Source organism: Eretmochelys imbricata, chromosome 1 (genome assembly GCF_965152235.1).
Source record: "Eretmochelys imbricata isolate rEreImb1 chromosome 1, rEreImb1.hap1, whole genome shotgun sequence".
Lineage (NCBI taxonomy): Eukaryota > Metazoa > Chordata > Testudines > Cheloniidae > Eretmochelys > Eretmochelys imbricata.
This window is the reverse complement of record NC_135572.1, coordinates 179,460,277-179,474,709: the sequence shown is the minus strand read 5'-3', so window position 1 is coordinate 179,474,709 and position 14,433 is coordinate 179,460,277. Positions and strand designations below refer to the sequence as shown.

General features: G+C 40.0%; 1 protein-coding gene across 1 annotated transcript in view; it reads right to left on the bottom strand.

Moving 5' to 3' along the window:
* Positions 1-14,433, bottom strand: part of ROBO2 (roundabout guidance receptor 2) — a 554,839-nt gene that overhangs the window by 168,197 nt on the left and 372,209 nt on the right. Inside the window, exons 2-4 of the mRNA XM_077815319.1 lie at positions 13,776-13,933; positions 11,523-11,643; positions 117-255 (exon numbers count right to left, since the gene is read on the bottom strand). Coding sequence (XP_077671445.1) covers positions 117-255; positions 11,523-11,643; positions 13,776-13,933 — 418 coding nt within the window. The remainder of the gene's footprint in view (positions 1-116; positions 256-11,522; positions 11,644-13,775; positions 13,934-14,433) is intronic.

Genomic DNA, 14,433 nt, shown 5'->3' with positions numbered 1-14,433 from the left:
AATAAACTTGATTACCTATTATATCTGCTTTCTAGGGTTTTACACTAGAGAACAAAGCAATCAGGGTTAACCAGAGAGGAGAGACTGACAATGAGAACAAGAATGGTTACTCTTACCTTCCTCTTGGCAAATCTACATCATCTTTCTTCCACCGGACTGTTGGCTGGGGATCCCCCTGGACCTGACATCGGAATTCTATTGCCTCTTCCTCCAGAACCACTTGGTTAATTGGTCTCCTGAGAAACGTGGGTCGTTCTTGAAAGAGATTTTAAAATGATATATAGTAAGTTGGGTTGACTACATTAAAATATTACAGGTATAGATATAAATGAATTGATGATGTTGTGATTAATGAGAATGGGCACAGATACACTCAACAGTTGAGAACAAGGAAGGAAAGTCAGTGGTTGCCACAACAGATTCCGCATGAAACATAAAAAACTGTATGCCACAGGAGCAGCAAAACTACATAATCAGCTGCCACAGAAAAAGTAGCTTAAGAAAGAGAACAAATATTTTAACTGCATCTACTCTAGTTCCAAATATGCAATATCAGGCTATGAAATACTAAATCTATGGCTACATTGTGAGCAGTCATGCAGGGTCAAAGGGGGCAAGCAAAAAACATCCCATTCTTGCTAATTTCACAATCGGCACACAAAGTTACAGTTGCATTCCCTGCACTCTGGGTAGCGTACAGACAGTTTGTGGGAAATGAGAATCGGAAAATGGGGCAGGGAAGTGGGGTCACTGCCCTCCCCCTCTGCACCATGCCACAGAGTAGGGCGAGTGCACCAGGATCAGTAATCTGCTAAGAGGTGGAGTAGATTGCCAACCTACCACATACAAGGAGCTGCCCAGACAAAGATTCACAGAATCAGAAAAATGTAGGGCTGAAAAGAAACTCAAGAAGTCATCAAGTCCAGTTCCCTGGGCTGAGGCAGGACCATGTCAACCTAGACCAGCCCTGACAGGGTATAGAATCAACACTCATGAGGAAGGCACCAGAAATATTCTGTGTATGGGGCTAGAGAGGAAACTGTAGTCAGCCAGGGGGAGATATCACCCTGAGCAGGAAACAGTTGGAGCAGCTCCTGAATCTGCAATAGAAACTCCCATCCAGGAGATCACAACGCCCACCACTACAGGGAATGCATTGAACTCCCAGGGTAAGCCTGACAGAGTGAGTCTGATTCAGCTATCCAGGTAGAAGGACTCGTAGAAAACTGCTACTGAGACAGAAGGTACTGTTGAACTTTTCCACTTTGAGTTGGCTCTGGAAGAAGTTATTCCCAGGTGCACTATTTTCCTTTTGATCCCTTATCAGAAGAGCCATAAGAAGGCCCACAATGGGCAGGGGCCCCTTTGCAAGGACTAAGAAACTGAAACTGAATATAAGCCACCCAGTGTAGATAAGTTGGGATGGTCAGCGGCTCCCACCAACTGCGATAAAAAGTTAATGGGGCTCTTTTACACCAGCCCCGGGGCACCCACGAAAAAAAAAAGGTGGGTGCAGAACAGCCCCTGGCAGCTCCCCCAATCAGTGCCTCCTCCTCCTCCTCCCCCCCAGCGCCTCCCATCTGCCATGGATCAGCTGTTCCGCAGCAGGCAGGAGGCGCTGGGGGGAGGAGAGAGGGTGTGGCATGGGGCAGGGCAGGGAGAGGCAAGGAAGAAGTGGGGGCAGACGCGGTGTGGGAGCAGGAAGAGGCAGGGTGGGGGTGAGGCCTTCGGGAAGGGGTAGAGTGGTGGCGGGGCCTGGGGAGGCACATTAGAAAGTCGGTGCCTATTGCAGCATCTCAGAATTGGATATTTTCCACAACTGTTAAGAACTTGCTGGAAAATAAATAACTGCATAAGTGCAGAGCACAGTTATCAAGGACATTCAAATTACAATAGCTGTTATTTCCATTTTGCCATCATCTCTGCATTTTGCATAGTGCGAATGAGAGAAAAAAACAAGTTTTTTCTTTTGTTGTTTTCTGCATTTTGTATCACTCAGACAGGCCCCTGAGTATGTCCAATAGCTAATTATACAGCTATAGAGTGATCAGAGTGAATGCCATTGGCAATGCAAATAACATCCTTTATGTGAGTTTAACTGGATTTGAATCACCTGCATAACTTGCTTACAATATTAATCTCTCAGGAGACAGAACGGTGCTTGCCAGTGCATGATAAATAAAATATGTTTCTCACACAGGCAAGTCAAATCCAGTTTCAGATCAGAACTTTGGAAAATATGACTTTTTTTTAAAGCTTTGGGCATAAATAAAGTCTAGTGGTATAATTAAACGAAAGCTTATGCTCAAATAAATTTGTTAGTCTCTAAGGTGCCACAAGTACTCCTGTTCTTTTTGCGAATACAGACTAACACGGCTGCTACTCTGAAACCTGTCATTAAACATTGTAATTCTGTCAACAATATTCAGAACACAATATATCTGAGAAAATAGCAGGAAAGGGTGATAAATTAAAATCACAGCCACATATAAAATTTTTAATGTAGCCATTTTAAAAGCTTGAGCTGAGTAAATAAAGTGCCCATTGCCCAAGCTATGCTTTGCAGATGAATACTCTTTGAAGAGGACTATAAAGTAGGTCATGGTTATATGTCATGTCAGCTAGTTGTACTATTACTAGTGTGACCTTTATAACTTCAGAAAAAATTTTGCTTGCAGTTATAAAAGTGACTTGTTAATGTAACCAGAAAACCAGGTAGACACCTACAATATGCTGCAGCACTTGAGGCAAAAGCCTACAGAACTGATCCTACCCAGATAAGAAGGAGAATCCTGTTCTTTCTTTGGAGGAGGAAGATCAATTATTAGGGCCCTACCAAATTCACGGATCATTTTGGCCAATGTCAAGGTCATAGGATTTTAAGAATTGTAAATGTCATTATTTCAGCCATTTAAATCTTAAATTTCATGGTGTTGTAATAGTAGGGGTCCTGACCCATAAAGAAGCTGGTCTCCCCTGTGAAATCTGCATAGTATTGGGTAATAGCAAACAAAAGATCAGATTTCACGGGGGAGACCAGCGTTTCTCAAACTGGGGGTCCTGACCCAAAAAGGGAGTTGCAGGGGTGTCACAATGTTATTTTGGGAAGGTCACAGTATTGCCACTCTTAATTCTGAGACCAGATTTCACAGTCTGTGACATGTTTTTCATGGCCATGAATTTGGTAGAGCCCTACTAACGATTCAGTACTCGACTGAATGCACCCTACATTCACATCCTAAACACGACTGTAATAATCTTTGTACAAATATGTCTTGTGAAGTATCATTTGAAAACTAACAACTTACTGAGCCAATAGTATCATGGTGAGATGTATGTAGCAACATTATATGTAAAGTTATGAACATAAGCTGAAATTATGACTGAAATGGGGTTAACAGACAAGTCTGGGGACTGGATAAACCTGTTTCTCAAAGCCAAAAGACAAACTGGCACCTCTAGTCAGGTGTCATCCAAGTTAATGGGCAATAACCTGTCAAGTGGCCATTCTTTGGCAAAGAAGAGAGGCAGTAACAGATCGATCTACATTTTAGCAAACAGCAACCTGGAACCTCTTTCACCATGAGAATCAGTGACTCCAACCTCACAGTGGGAATCAACATTATCTAGGGCTCACACTCAGGAAAATCCATTTCAGAGGTTGACTGGACTATAAAGGTGAGGAACAAAAACAGCCCATGTATCTCTCCCTCCTTCTTTGTCACCTAAGACAAAAAAGGAAGCTACCATTTTACTTTGGGAGAGATCCTGACCTGAAATTTGGTCAGTCCTGTTGCTGGGAGTGTGCGGTGAGAATTTTATCTTGAACCGAGTCTAGTCTGTTAAGTTTTAGCTATTAGAAAGTGGTTTATCTTTATTTCTCTTGTAACCATTTCTGACTTTAGCACCTTGTACTTGTACTCATTTAAAAGTTATGTCTTTGTTGTTAAATAAATGTGTTTTATTCTTTAATCAAAACCAATCCAGTGTTGTGAATGGCTTGGTAACTCCAGTTAAAGTAGCAACACGTTGGATATTTTTGCCTTACAGAAGCAATGGACCTAAAATATCTGAACTCTCCAGGAGAGGGCTCGACAGTGCAGAACACATGTTTTGGGGTGCAAATTTGGGAGTAGGAGTGTGATGGGGTCATCCTTCAAGTAGTAACCAAGTCTGTTGGAAGCCAGAGTGTGGCTGCTGTGCTGCCAACAGGCTGCTGGGTCAAAGTTGCTGGACCAGGGCTGTAGCCACACACAGACATTCATGGTGTGACCTGCTGGCTGGCAGGCTGATTGTGAGGAACCCAAGTTGAAAGCTACAACAAAGCATTGTGAGGCACTCAAGGTTGTAGGGCAGAGGGGACACACCCTCTCACTGGTCTGGATTGCACCCTGGAATGTGACACCCAGTACTTAATTTCCTTCATTTAACTAACTACTTGTATACTGCAGTCCATTAGAGAGGCCCTGATGGCCCTCAGATATGTGTTACTGCCCTCTATAAGCCCCTTAAAAAAGTTAGATGATCATGTATGGGAAGTCAAAATCTAATAAAAGCAGTCCTAAATGCCTTAATATCTTTTTCTGCCAAGACAATTGCTGGAGTAAGGGATGTAACGTGTCCTCTACTTAAATTTAAAACTGTTTTCTCTTTCTTTATTGGAAAGAAAATAATTTTTACTGTGTTTTCATCTTCTAGTAAGAAGCATGACAAACCTGTTTAAGATGCTTTTTAAAAAAAAATATTGCAAGTGGGGGGGGGGGGAAATCTGCTTTTTCACCTAGAGATATTGACGCAAAGGAAGAACATTAGAGGCATTTTTTTTCCCGATCTCAGCCAATGGAGTGAATATTTTGTTAATTGTAGCATGATTTGGATTACTTTCCACCCTAATAGCCTCAAAGCTCTCATTGCCAAAAATGAGGCCATAGGAGATGAAAGGATGAGTGTGGGTCATGCTATGTTTTAAAAGGTTCTTAGTGTATGCTGAGTGAGCAAGTGAAAATATGATGACAAAAGCTGGTGGTTCTGTATTTAGGACGTTCTTCCCAATTAATGAACACTTGATATATAGAGAATTGTCAGAATACTTTAGTAAAGTCCATCTTGTAGCCACAGAAATTAGTGCTGACTCAAGGGCTATAAGAAGGAGAAAATTGGGATCTCATATCTTCAGTAAAGTTCCTTCTTCCAGGGGTATTTCTTTTCCAAATACAGTGTAATCCTTAATGGGCAACTCAAATTCTGTCCCTACGGCTGTTGACCAGGCAATGTCTTTCTAACAAAGACACTTCCTTATCTCATGCTGACTCAATAACAAAGTTCATATAGCTTAAAATAAAAGGCTGAATTCAGAGATGGGTCTGTCTTAGAGGAATCTAAGTGGCATAACTTACCTCCTTCTAGCACCCTCTCTAGTTGTGCTTCACCAACTTAAATTCCCTCTCAAAGTCTTTAATTACTTTGACTTTCTCAGGGCCTGAGAAAAAGCCTCCTGAAGTAAATGGAAAGACTGCCAATGAATGAGCTTCAGATGAGTCCCTTAGATTTAATGACAACTTATTCACACCACATACAGCATATGCATCCTTATGCATCATCAATGAATCGGACCCTTAGAGTCCAAGATAGTGACAAGGAGCAACTCAGGCTGAGATCTTTGATGAGAGGAGTGTAGGAAGAGAAGCAATTGACAGAAGACCGTGAGAATAGTAGTTTCTATGATACTTAACATATACCTTCTGGTTCTTCAGACTGTGAGAGGGTATAAGTGGCTGTATGCAAGCCTAACTGCTAACAGAGCACAACTGAGCGCACGATTGTCTGGCTACATTCTCCATCATGCTGAGCTCTGCTCAGCACAGGAATGGAGTGAGGGGGCAAAGGTGCCTTTTAAGTCAATTTTGATCTGGCCTGTTCAGACCTGGGCACAATTTAAATCAGACTAATTTATACCACTTACACTTCTGAATTTGGTCTTTAGAATTTAGTGGGGGGGGGGAATGAATCCATAATAAAATTAAGTAGCATGCTGCCTTTTGTGATTGAAATTTGTTTAACTGGTCATCCACTGATCCTAGATTCTGTGACAGTATTCTTGCTCTCTTGTTGCTCTGCTATGAGATAATACCTGGGAGCCTCAGAAGACCCAAGCAAGCAGTGACCCTTGAAAGAGAGGACTGCCAAAACCTAATGCTGTTCTGGTGTCACCACTCAAAGAACAGGACTAATTTTGGGATGTGCTGCTTACATAACTGGTTACATTTATCAAATGCTACTGTGAAAAGTTGGACAATTTCTGCTTCCAGAAGATTCAGGATTTGACTAGGGAGGACAAAATCCCTGTTTTTACCTCAAAAATTGAAAATGCTGTTGTGGAGTGATTTCATAAAGGCACACAAAAATATCAGTTTTATAAATAGATGGAAAAATGTAACGCTTGTTTTGAGAACAGTTCTAATGGGGATATTTCTGAATATTATTCAGTAATACTTGTGCATCTCCGTGGGAGGGTTCTGAATACTGCAACCTAACCACATCCCCTTCTTGCCATCTTTTCTCTTCTCCTCTCATTCTTTTACTATCCCTTTTATTGTGTTTTCATTTATTGCTTTATTTAAGGTGTTGGGTTTACGGGCTTTTGTTTTTAAAATCCCAGACATCCTTGATGTTCCCATCAAGCCACTGGTCACCACCATGTGGATTCAGTTTTTCCAGAGGTATTGCCTCAAGCTAAATTAACTGCACAGGGAACCTGAAAACTATCAGGAGTGACACACAAAAGGTATTATAGAAAAACTTTCAGAGCCCAAAATAAGCTACAACTGATTTCTGAAAATGTAGTATGGAACTATCCTATTTCCTAGTAGGGTAGCCACATGCACTAAAGCTTGCCATAGGGTTTTCTTTTTCTTTTTGTTTTGGATTGGGGCTTCTTTAAAAGGGGAGAAGGGTGGTTAATCATCTGATTAATGAACTTTTCCATACCATAATCAGTACTTGCTGTATATTTGCCAGTAACATTAATAAATCCTTTTAATTTCCCAGTAAAGGCAGATTCATTTCCTGTCCTGGATGTATTTTAAGTATCAAAGCCAACATTTTTAAACCAACTCAATCAGGCAATCCATATTTAGGCATCTAAACATGCCTAACTTTCAGCATCGAACTTTGAATATATTGGCCTGCTGGAAAAATGTGGACAGCAAGGGACTTCTAAGAACAGATTTCCTTATATAGACTAATTCAATTATGTGGGATCAAAACTGCTAATGTCATTTACCATTGCCTTTATACAGTACTAGGAAGACAGGCATAGAATGTACTTTACTGGTTGACTGCTATGCTTATATCCTGTAGCAAATTTTCAGACTATTGTAATTGACTACATAAAAGTTTGAATATTAAGGCAAACCTAATACTTGTCATGCCTTTGCAGTATAGGAATTTAAATGTATTTTTCACATAATTTTATCCCTAGTATTTAATTCCTTTAACGAGTTACGGGAATTGTAGAGCTTTGTAGATTTGAACTTCAATCTGTTTAGTATCTACAGGGATCGTGACCACAAATTACTAGTACTCAAAGTAATGAAGAAGAGCAGTCCTCTCTCTCTCTCTCTCTCTCTCTCTCTCTCTCTCTCTCTCTCAATCTCTAATATTATATAATAATATAAAATAATGTTGATGTGCTAATTGTAATGGAAACTATAATCCAATATTGGTATTTCTTGCAAGGTGCAAAAGTAGCATTTAAAAAAGTTATGTGCTTTCATGCTTCGTCGATGCAGTAAGCAGAATGGTAGTTTACAGTCCTGTAATACTGCACCATGGCAAATCCACAGGTAGTCATGGAACTTAACTAAAGGGAACCCTTTTCATGCTCACACTTTGTCTAAAATGGAGAAACAAATCTTGATCTGTGTGTATGTGCGAAGACCAATAACATTGTATACCACATTAGATAAGACAAACAGGGCCACAAACCAAGTTTACAATTATCTTCAAGCAGAGTTTTCACGAACCCCGTCTAGAAATCTGCTTGTAATGAAGGGTTTTATTGCCAAGACTGGGCGTGATAACATGGCCTGAGAGAACACCAGGGGAAAAGAAGAAATAGGATCAAGAAATGAGAGGTGATAATAGTGCAGAACTGAAGCAATCTAACAACTTGTTTATAAGAAACTTAGCATTTCAGCACAGGCAATTCCATAAAGAAACTTGGATTTCTAATGATGGTATTACAGAAAACATGATCAACTTCATCTTAGTAAGACAATGCTGGAAAACAAGTGTATTAGGGTCTACAGAAGTCTGAATGCAAACTCAGACCATCAAGCAGTGATCAAACTTCATATTTCAAAATTTTCAAAAATAGCCAAGACAGTTTATAATATCAAAGTTTTGAAAAAATACAGACACTAAGGTACCCTTTCAGAATATCATTGGTGGACATTTTGCCCTTCATTTAAACCTAGATGACACAACAATAGAACAAGTCTGGGCAGAGCAAAAAACCATCAATCATGCAACAAGTGAGGAGGTTTTAAAGATGAGGTTGTATCCAAAAAGGAAAAAGTGGGTCACAGGAGAGATCAAAAATCCATCAAAAAAGAAAAACATATCAAGAACATTGGAAAGCTGAAGATTTTACTGAGCAGAAAAACAAATAGATCAACAGGGAACTAAAATGAATCGTGAAAAAAAACTGAGAAAGAATGGCTTAAGAGAGAAGACAAAGAGCTTGAAAAACTACAATGGCTTGAGAGAGAAGACATGGAGCTTGAAAAAACTATTACAGAAGTTAACACCTGCAACAAGTCAGCTACGTGATGAAAGATCAGCTCAAAAGATGGAAAGAACATTTTCATCAGCTACTCCACCTGAATAGTCAAGTTGACCCAGATGTCCTTGAGACCATCAGCTACAAAGGCAACAATGAAGAACACATAATGGAAGCAGAAATTAAAGGTGCAATGAGGCCCCTGTAAAACAACAAGGCCCCTGGTCCACAAAGCGTACTACCTGAAGTGTTAAAGCATGGTGGAGAGGCACGGTCATGCTCCATTACAAACTATTTAACATAATTTGGGCAAAGGGTGAAGTCCCTGAAATCTGACTGTGCTCAATCATTGTACCAACTCTTTAAAGAAAGGTCATCTGATTGATTGCAATAACTACCAAGGAATAAGTCTTATGATTATTCCTAGCATGGTATCCTGTAGATTGATTCTCAGCTGAATGAAAAGAAGAGCAGAGGAAATCCTTTCTGAGTCACACACTGGCTCTAGACCTGAGCACTCCACCACAAATCAGACAGTTGTTTTTGGTAAAATCTTGACGAGACACACCAGGTTCAATGAACCTCTGTTTTGCACATTCCTTACCTTTAAGAAAGCATTTGACTCTGTCAACTGAAAGGCTTTGTGCAAAGTACTCAAGGGGTACAATGCTAGCAGCAAGCTTACTCAAGTATTGCAGAGTATGTGTAGCCTTGCTTGGTATGCAGTAAGGGTTAATGGAGAGCTGACAGAGTGGTTTGAAGTGAAAACTGGAGTCAAAACAGAGATTAATACTCAGTCCGATACTTTTTGCTCTAAACAGAGAAAATATTTTGTCCAACTTTCTTAGTAACATTGATGGAGGCTGCAGGATATCGGGGCAAATTATCAATCACCTTGACCTTGCAGACAACATTGTAATGACAGTGTCTCAGGAGAAATGCAACCAATAAGCAACAATTAAGCTGTGCACAAGAGCCAGAGAATAAGGATTAAAAATGAATGAATAGAAGACAAGGCTACTGGTAACATCAAAAATCAAGAAACAGGCAAAGTTATTCGTTAATGGTGTAGACATTGAAGAAGTAGACAGCTGCTGCTACTTGGATTAACACGTCAACATGAAGATGACATTGATAACCAGATAGCTGCTGCCAGTAGAACGTTCGCATGCCTGAATAAAAATATTTGGAACCTTAAATCTGTATCCATGACAGTTAAAACCAGATCATATCCAGCACTCATTGTGTACACATTATTTTTCAGTTCCAAAACATGGGTTCTGACAAAGCACCTGCAGCAAAAGCGGCAAATGTTTGAAATGAGGTGCCTGCACCATATCATAGGCATGACGAGACTAGATAGATTAAGAAATGACAACATCCACAGAAGTCTGAAAGTGCAGTGAGTCACTACAATCATCAAAGGGCACCAGATTGGCCATGTTGCTAGAATGACCCCATGCCAATTACCTAAAATTGTTCTCTATGGGAGAGAGTAGGGTGAGAGAGGCTGTGGCTGTCCAAGGAGAAGGTGGGATCACATGGTATATAAAATCACCCAGGCAACACCCCAACAGTCTCAAATGGTGGCTCTAAACAAATGTGTATGGAATCTGCTTATAACCTCAACTCAACCCAAACTTGGCATTGGAAAAAGGAAATGAGGATGATATTAGATAAGAGATATTTAAATTAGGAATGTATATTCCACAATACAAAACTCGAGCCATACCATCAGACAAAGATGCAGCTTGTAAATTGGTATTCTCTATGGGTGTTCTATTTTGGAAGACTTACTGAAGTGGTATGCCTTGGAGTCCCCATGTTATTTTAAGAGACTCTAACATGAGCAAATATTAGCGGGGTTTTTTTAATTTTGTCCGTCCAAGACCTCTTAAGTGGTATATACAGAAACACTGTTAATGGTAGACAGAAATATTACCACTGCAGTGTTTGCCCCAGCAGGATTTTACAACCTTGTTTCTTGTCCAGTTGTTAGTCAGATGGATACAACTGTAAATTCACTTCTGTATTCTCCCTCCATAATCTCCTGGTAGGGCAAAATGACCTGGTTGATTCCTTGCTCGAGTCATTACAGTTTGAAAACTCCATCATCCAATTACCTTATTAGCTTTTAATTAATTCAGCAGTATCAAGAACCGAATTGATGCTTGTGACTTAAAGGATGAAGGGTGGACATGGGTAATGGGGGTTGGTGCCATTTTAAAGTAAAATGTGATAAACTCATGAGATCAGCTTCTTAACTATATAGATATTTTTATCTAAAGACTTTGTACAGTTGATCCAGCTCCTGTGTGCTGTGCTTTGATCTCAGAACCCTCTGGGAATAAGAAATTATTTAAACGGTCTACGTTGGTCCAAGTCTCTGCTAAGCAGATACTGTATTAAAAGTGGCTCAATTAGACTCGGTAATTTTGTGGAGGAAAGCATTATCTACTGGATTAAGGTTTCTGAGTTTATGAATTTCATCAAGGACCTCCAATTAGATTTAAACTATGCACTCACAAAAAATGACTGCTTCATCCCAGCTCCTAACTTATAACATGTAACCCTTGAAACTTGTGCTTCATGGAAAATTGTGAAATGTAGCCTGTAAATTAGCAGTTACTCTGTCTTTTGTTACCCTGACTTTGTCACCTGCTTTGGCTATTCAGCTAGATCAATTCAATGTTTTACATGTGTAGTAAAAACAAAACAAAAGCCGAGGAAGTAGTTTTACCAAAGACAGTCAGCTCTGCTGGATCGCTGTCTCGTTCGCCAACCATGTTGGTACCAACACAAGTGTACATGCCAGCATCACTTTTCCTCGTGTTTGAGATCATTAGTTTCCCACCTCGTATCTGTTTGAAGCAAAGAAAAGACATTTTAATTTACATAAACAATCAAAAATAAAGGGAGGCTCTTAGATTGCAAAGATCTCAAATATGGTGGGGGTGGGGGGGTCTTTTGTTTTTTAAGCCTTGACTTTTGTTGTTTAAGGGTTATCAGCCCATCTATTTGGTATTGAACAATACCAATACTAATTTGCTAGTAGGTTCTTCTGAAGTATATTTGACCCTACTTCTGGTCTTGTCTCAATTTTTTGTTTTTGTATGATGCCCTTATATTTCAGAACAATTACATTTCTTGCTACCTTTCTTTGGTGATATATGCTGCATCTGGTACACTATTTATAGTATACAAATTTGTAAGCCTACCGTACTGTAGTGGCACTTTAAAAGGAAGCCAGTTTTACCTACAGCAAATTGATCTCAGAATCTGTAGTATTCCCTTGTACTCTCTGTACTTACAAGGCCAGATTTTCTCTTTATTTCTTACTGGTGCAAATGGGATGGAATCAACCTACAGATGCCCAACTGAGAATTCCTCTGACTTCTATATCAGCCTCATCTCAACTCCAGCACAGGGGACATATTAAGGAAGAGAATGATCAGGTTGATTAGAAGAAAGGCCACAGCTCAGCGCTGCAAATTCCCAGAAAATGTATGTACTCTTTGGGACCATAGGTAGCTGTTATAAGTTAGAGTAGCCAATAGGTTGCTTCAACTTAAGTCAGGGCTGGAGCCACTATAACCTGAGATGCAGGGAAGTGTAGTAAGTGCCCTGTTACTCTTCCTTCCTCCCCCCAGTTTGAGCAGAACTTAGTGCAGACAGTCTGGCCCACAACACCTTGATTAGTACATATATTCAGATCATTTAACTGAAAATCCTTACACATCAAACGCAATCAAGTTTCCAAAGGCCACCATTGTATCAATTATATCAATTATACCAGCACTGAACAAGTTCAAAATGTATTATGTATAAAATAACCATGTTAAAGGAATACTAAGGTTGCAAAGCCAACTATTCAAAATTTAGGAAAGGCCAGTATTAAGGTGGCCTGTGCAAGGGTTTTACAGATAACAGCCTTCTTCATGACACGACCCTGATTCATTCCCATCTCTGTCCCCCTCAGCTCTTTTACAACCTATTGTTCCTGTCCCTGGTATCTATCGATGCCTCCTCCCTATTACCCCAACCAGTTCCTTCCTCTCCCCACTTTCCCCTACTTCTCACTCCTTTGCATTCAAGTCAGGCTGTCTCCTTGTTCTCCTCCACATCCTCTGGTCACTAACACACTGGAGCATGCCCAATAGAAGATGGAATGTTCAGAGAATTTTGCTGCCAAGCGATAACAAATTTCTCCTGAGCATGTGCAAACTAGTATTTTTCAGAAGCTTTTTGCTGGACAAATTTGGATAGCTTTTCAGAGGGAAGGCAAAGATACATCCCTGACATCTGGGCAACTCCAAAGCATAGAAGAGTTATTAATAGAAATAGTTGTAACAATTCTTTTTAACATGGACAAAATGATGGATTTTTTCCTAACCTTGTTCTTAGCAACAGCTGATCCATTTATGATTAAACTTTTCAAAATATTCAGCCTATAGACAGATAGCATAAAATAATTGCTTCCTGATTAGTTAAAGTTCTGTGAAGTCAACAGCTTATTTTAGTAGAAGATATTAGACAATCTTAACTGTAGACTTTGATACCAGGTCTCCCTATGACTAGAGATAGACCTGAGGTGCACATTTTTATCTTCTTGAAAGGTTAGTGCTGGAGGGTTTGGTTTGGCCCATTGTAGAAACAATCTGTGAAATTCTGCTCCAGTTCCAGAGTTCCAAGGTGTTCAGTTGTGGGGCTAGTGGGGGTGTGGTGCAGGCCCAATACGAATACTTACGTCCTCAGTCCTACAGTCAGAACTGCATATGGACACCCAATGTTTGCCTAGTGTCCCAGTAACTTCAGTGAAGTTTCATATAAGCACAAGAATTTCCCCTCATGGAGCCAATTGAATGACAGGGGTTTATATCTTTGTGGATACAGCTATGTAAATTATTCAGTGCTCATTCAAATTCAAGGAGAAATATACTTTTTAAAAACATTGGGGACAATTATCTATCAATGGCATTTTGGTAGGACTTACACTAATTCTCTCTTCCCTGTCGTCAATACGGATTTTATCTTTCTTCCAGTAGATTGTGGGCTCAGGATGTCCTCGAGGAGGCTGGCACTCCAGAATAGCAGGTTCTCCAGCTGCCACAACAACATCGGTAGGGTTTTGGCGAAAGTCATCCCGTAGCACTAATGGAACAAATGAGGAAAGGAAAAGAAAATGAGTTGTTAGGAATTGCAACATGGTAAAGGCAAACAAATTGTTTTTCCAGTAAAAGTAGCCTCCAAGTTAGTCAAATGACAGCTTTGTATACTGTGTGCACTGTAAAACTCCTTGCAAAATAAGTTATTTGGGGCTGAGGGAAGAGGAAAGATGACTCAACAGGTAGGCTGTCTTATCAAATGAATACAGACAAGATGTGCATGTTTTTACTTTACATTTGCTAAAAGTAAATGCATTGCTCATCATTTAAAAGCAAAAGTACCAATATACACACACTGCTGCTTTTATCCTTCTATTGTAGATCCACCTGCCAAGTGACATCTGGCCAGCCTGATGCTCTGAGGAGAAATATTCCTTAAGGCAGTATTTCTGGTCTGACACGGAACTCTTTTCATTAAAGATAGCAGCATGCTGGACATTAATTGTAACCTTTTAAAAATATGGTGTGCCTGGCTCTTCAATTGGC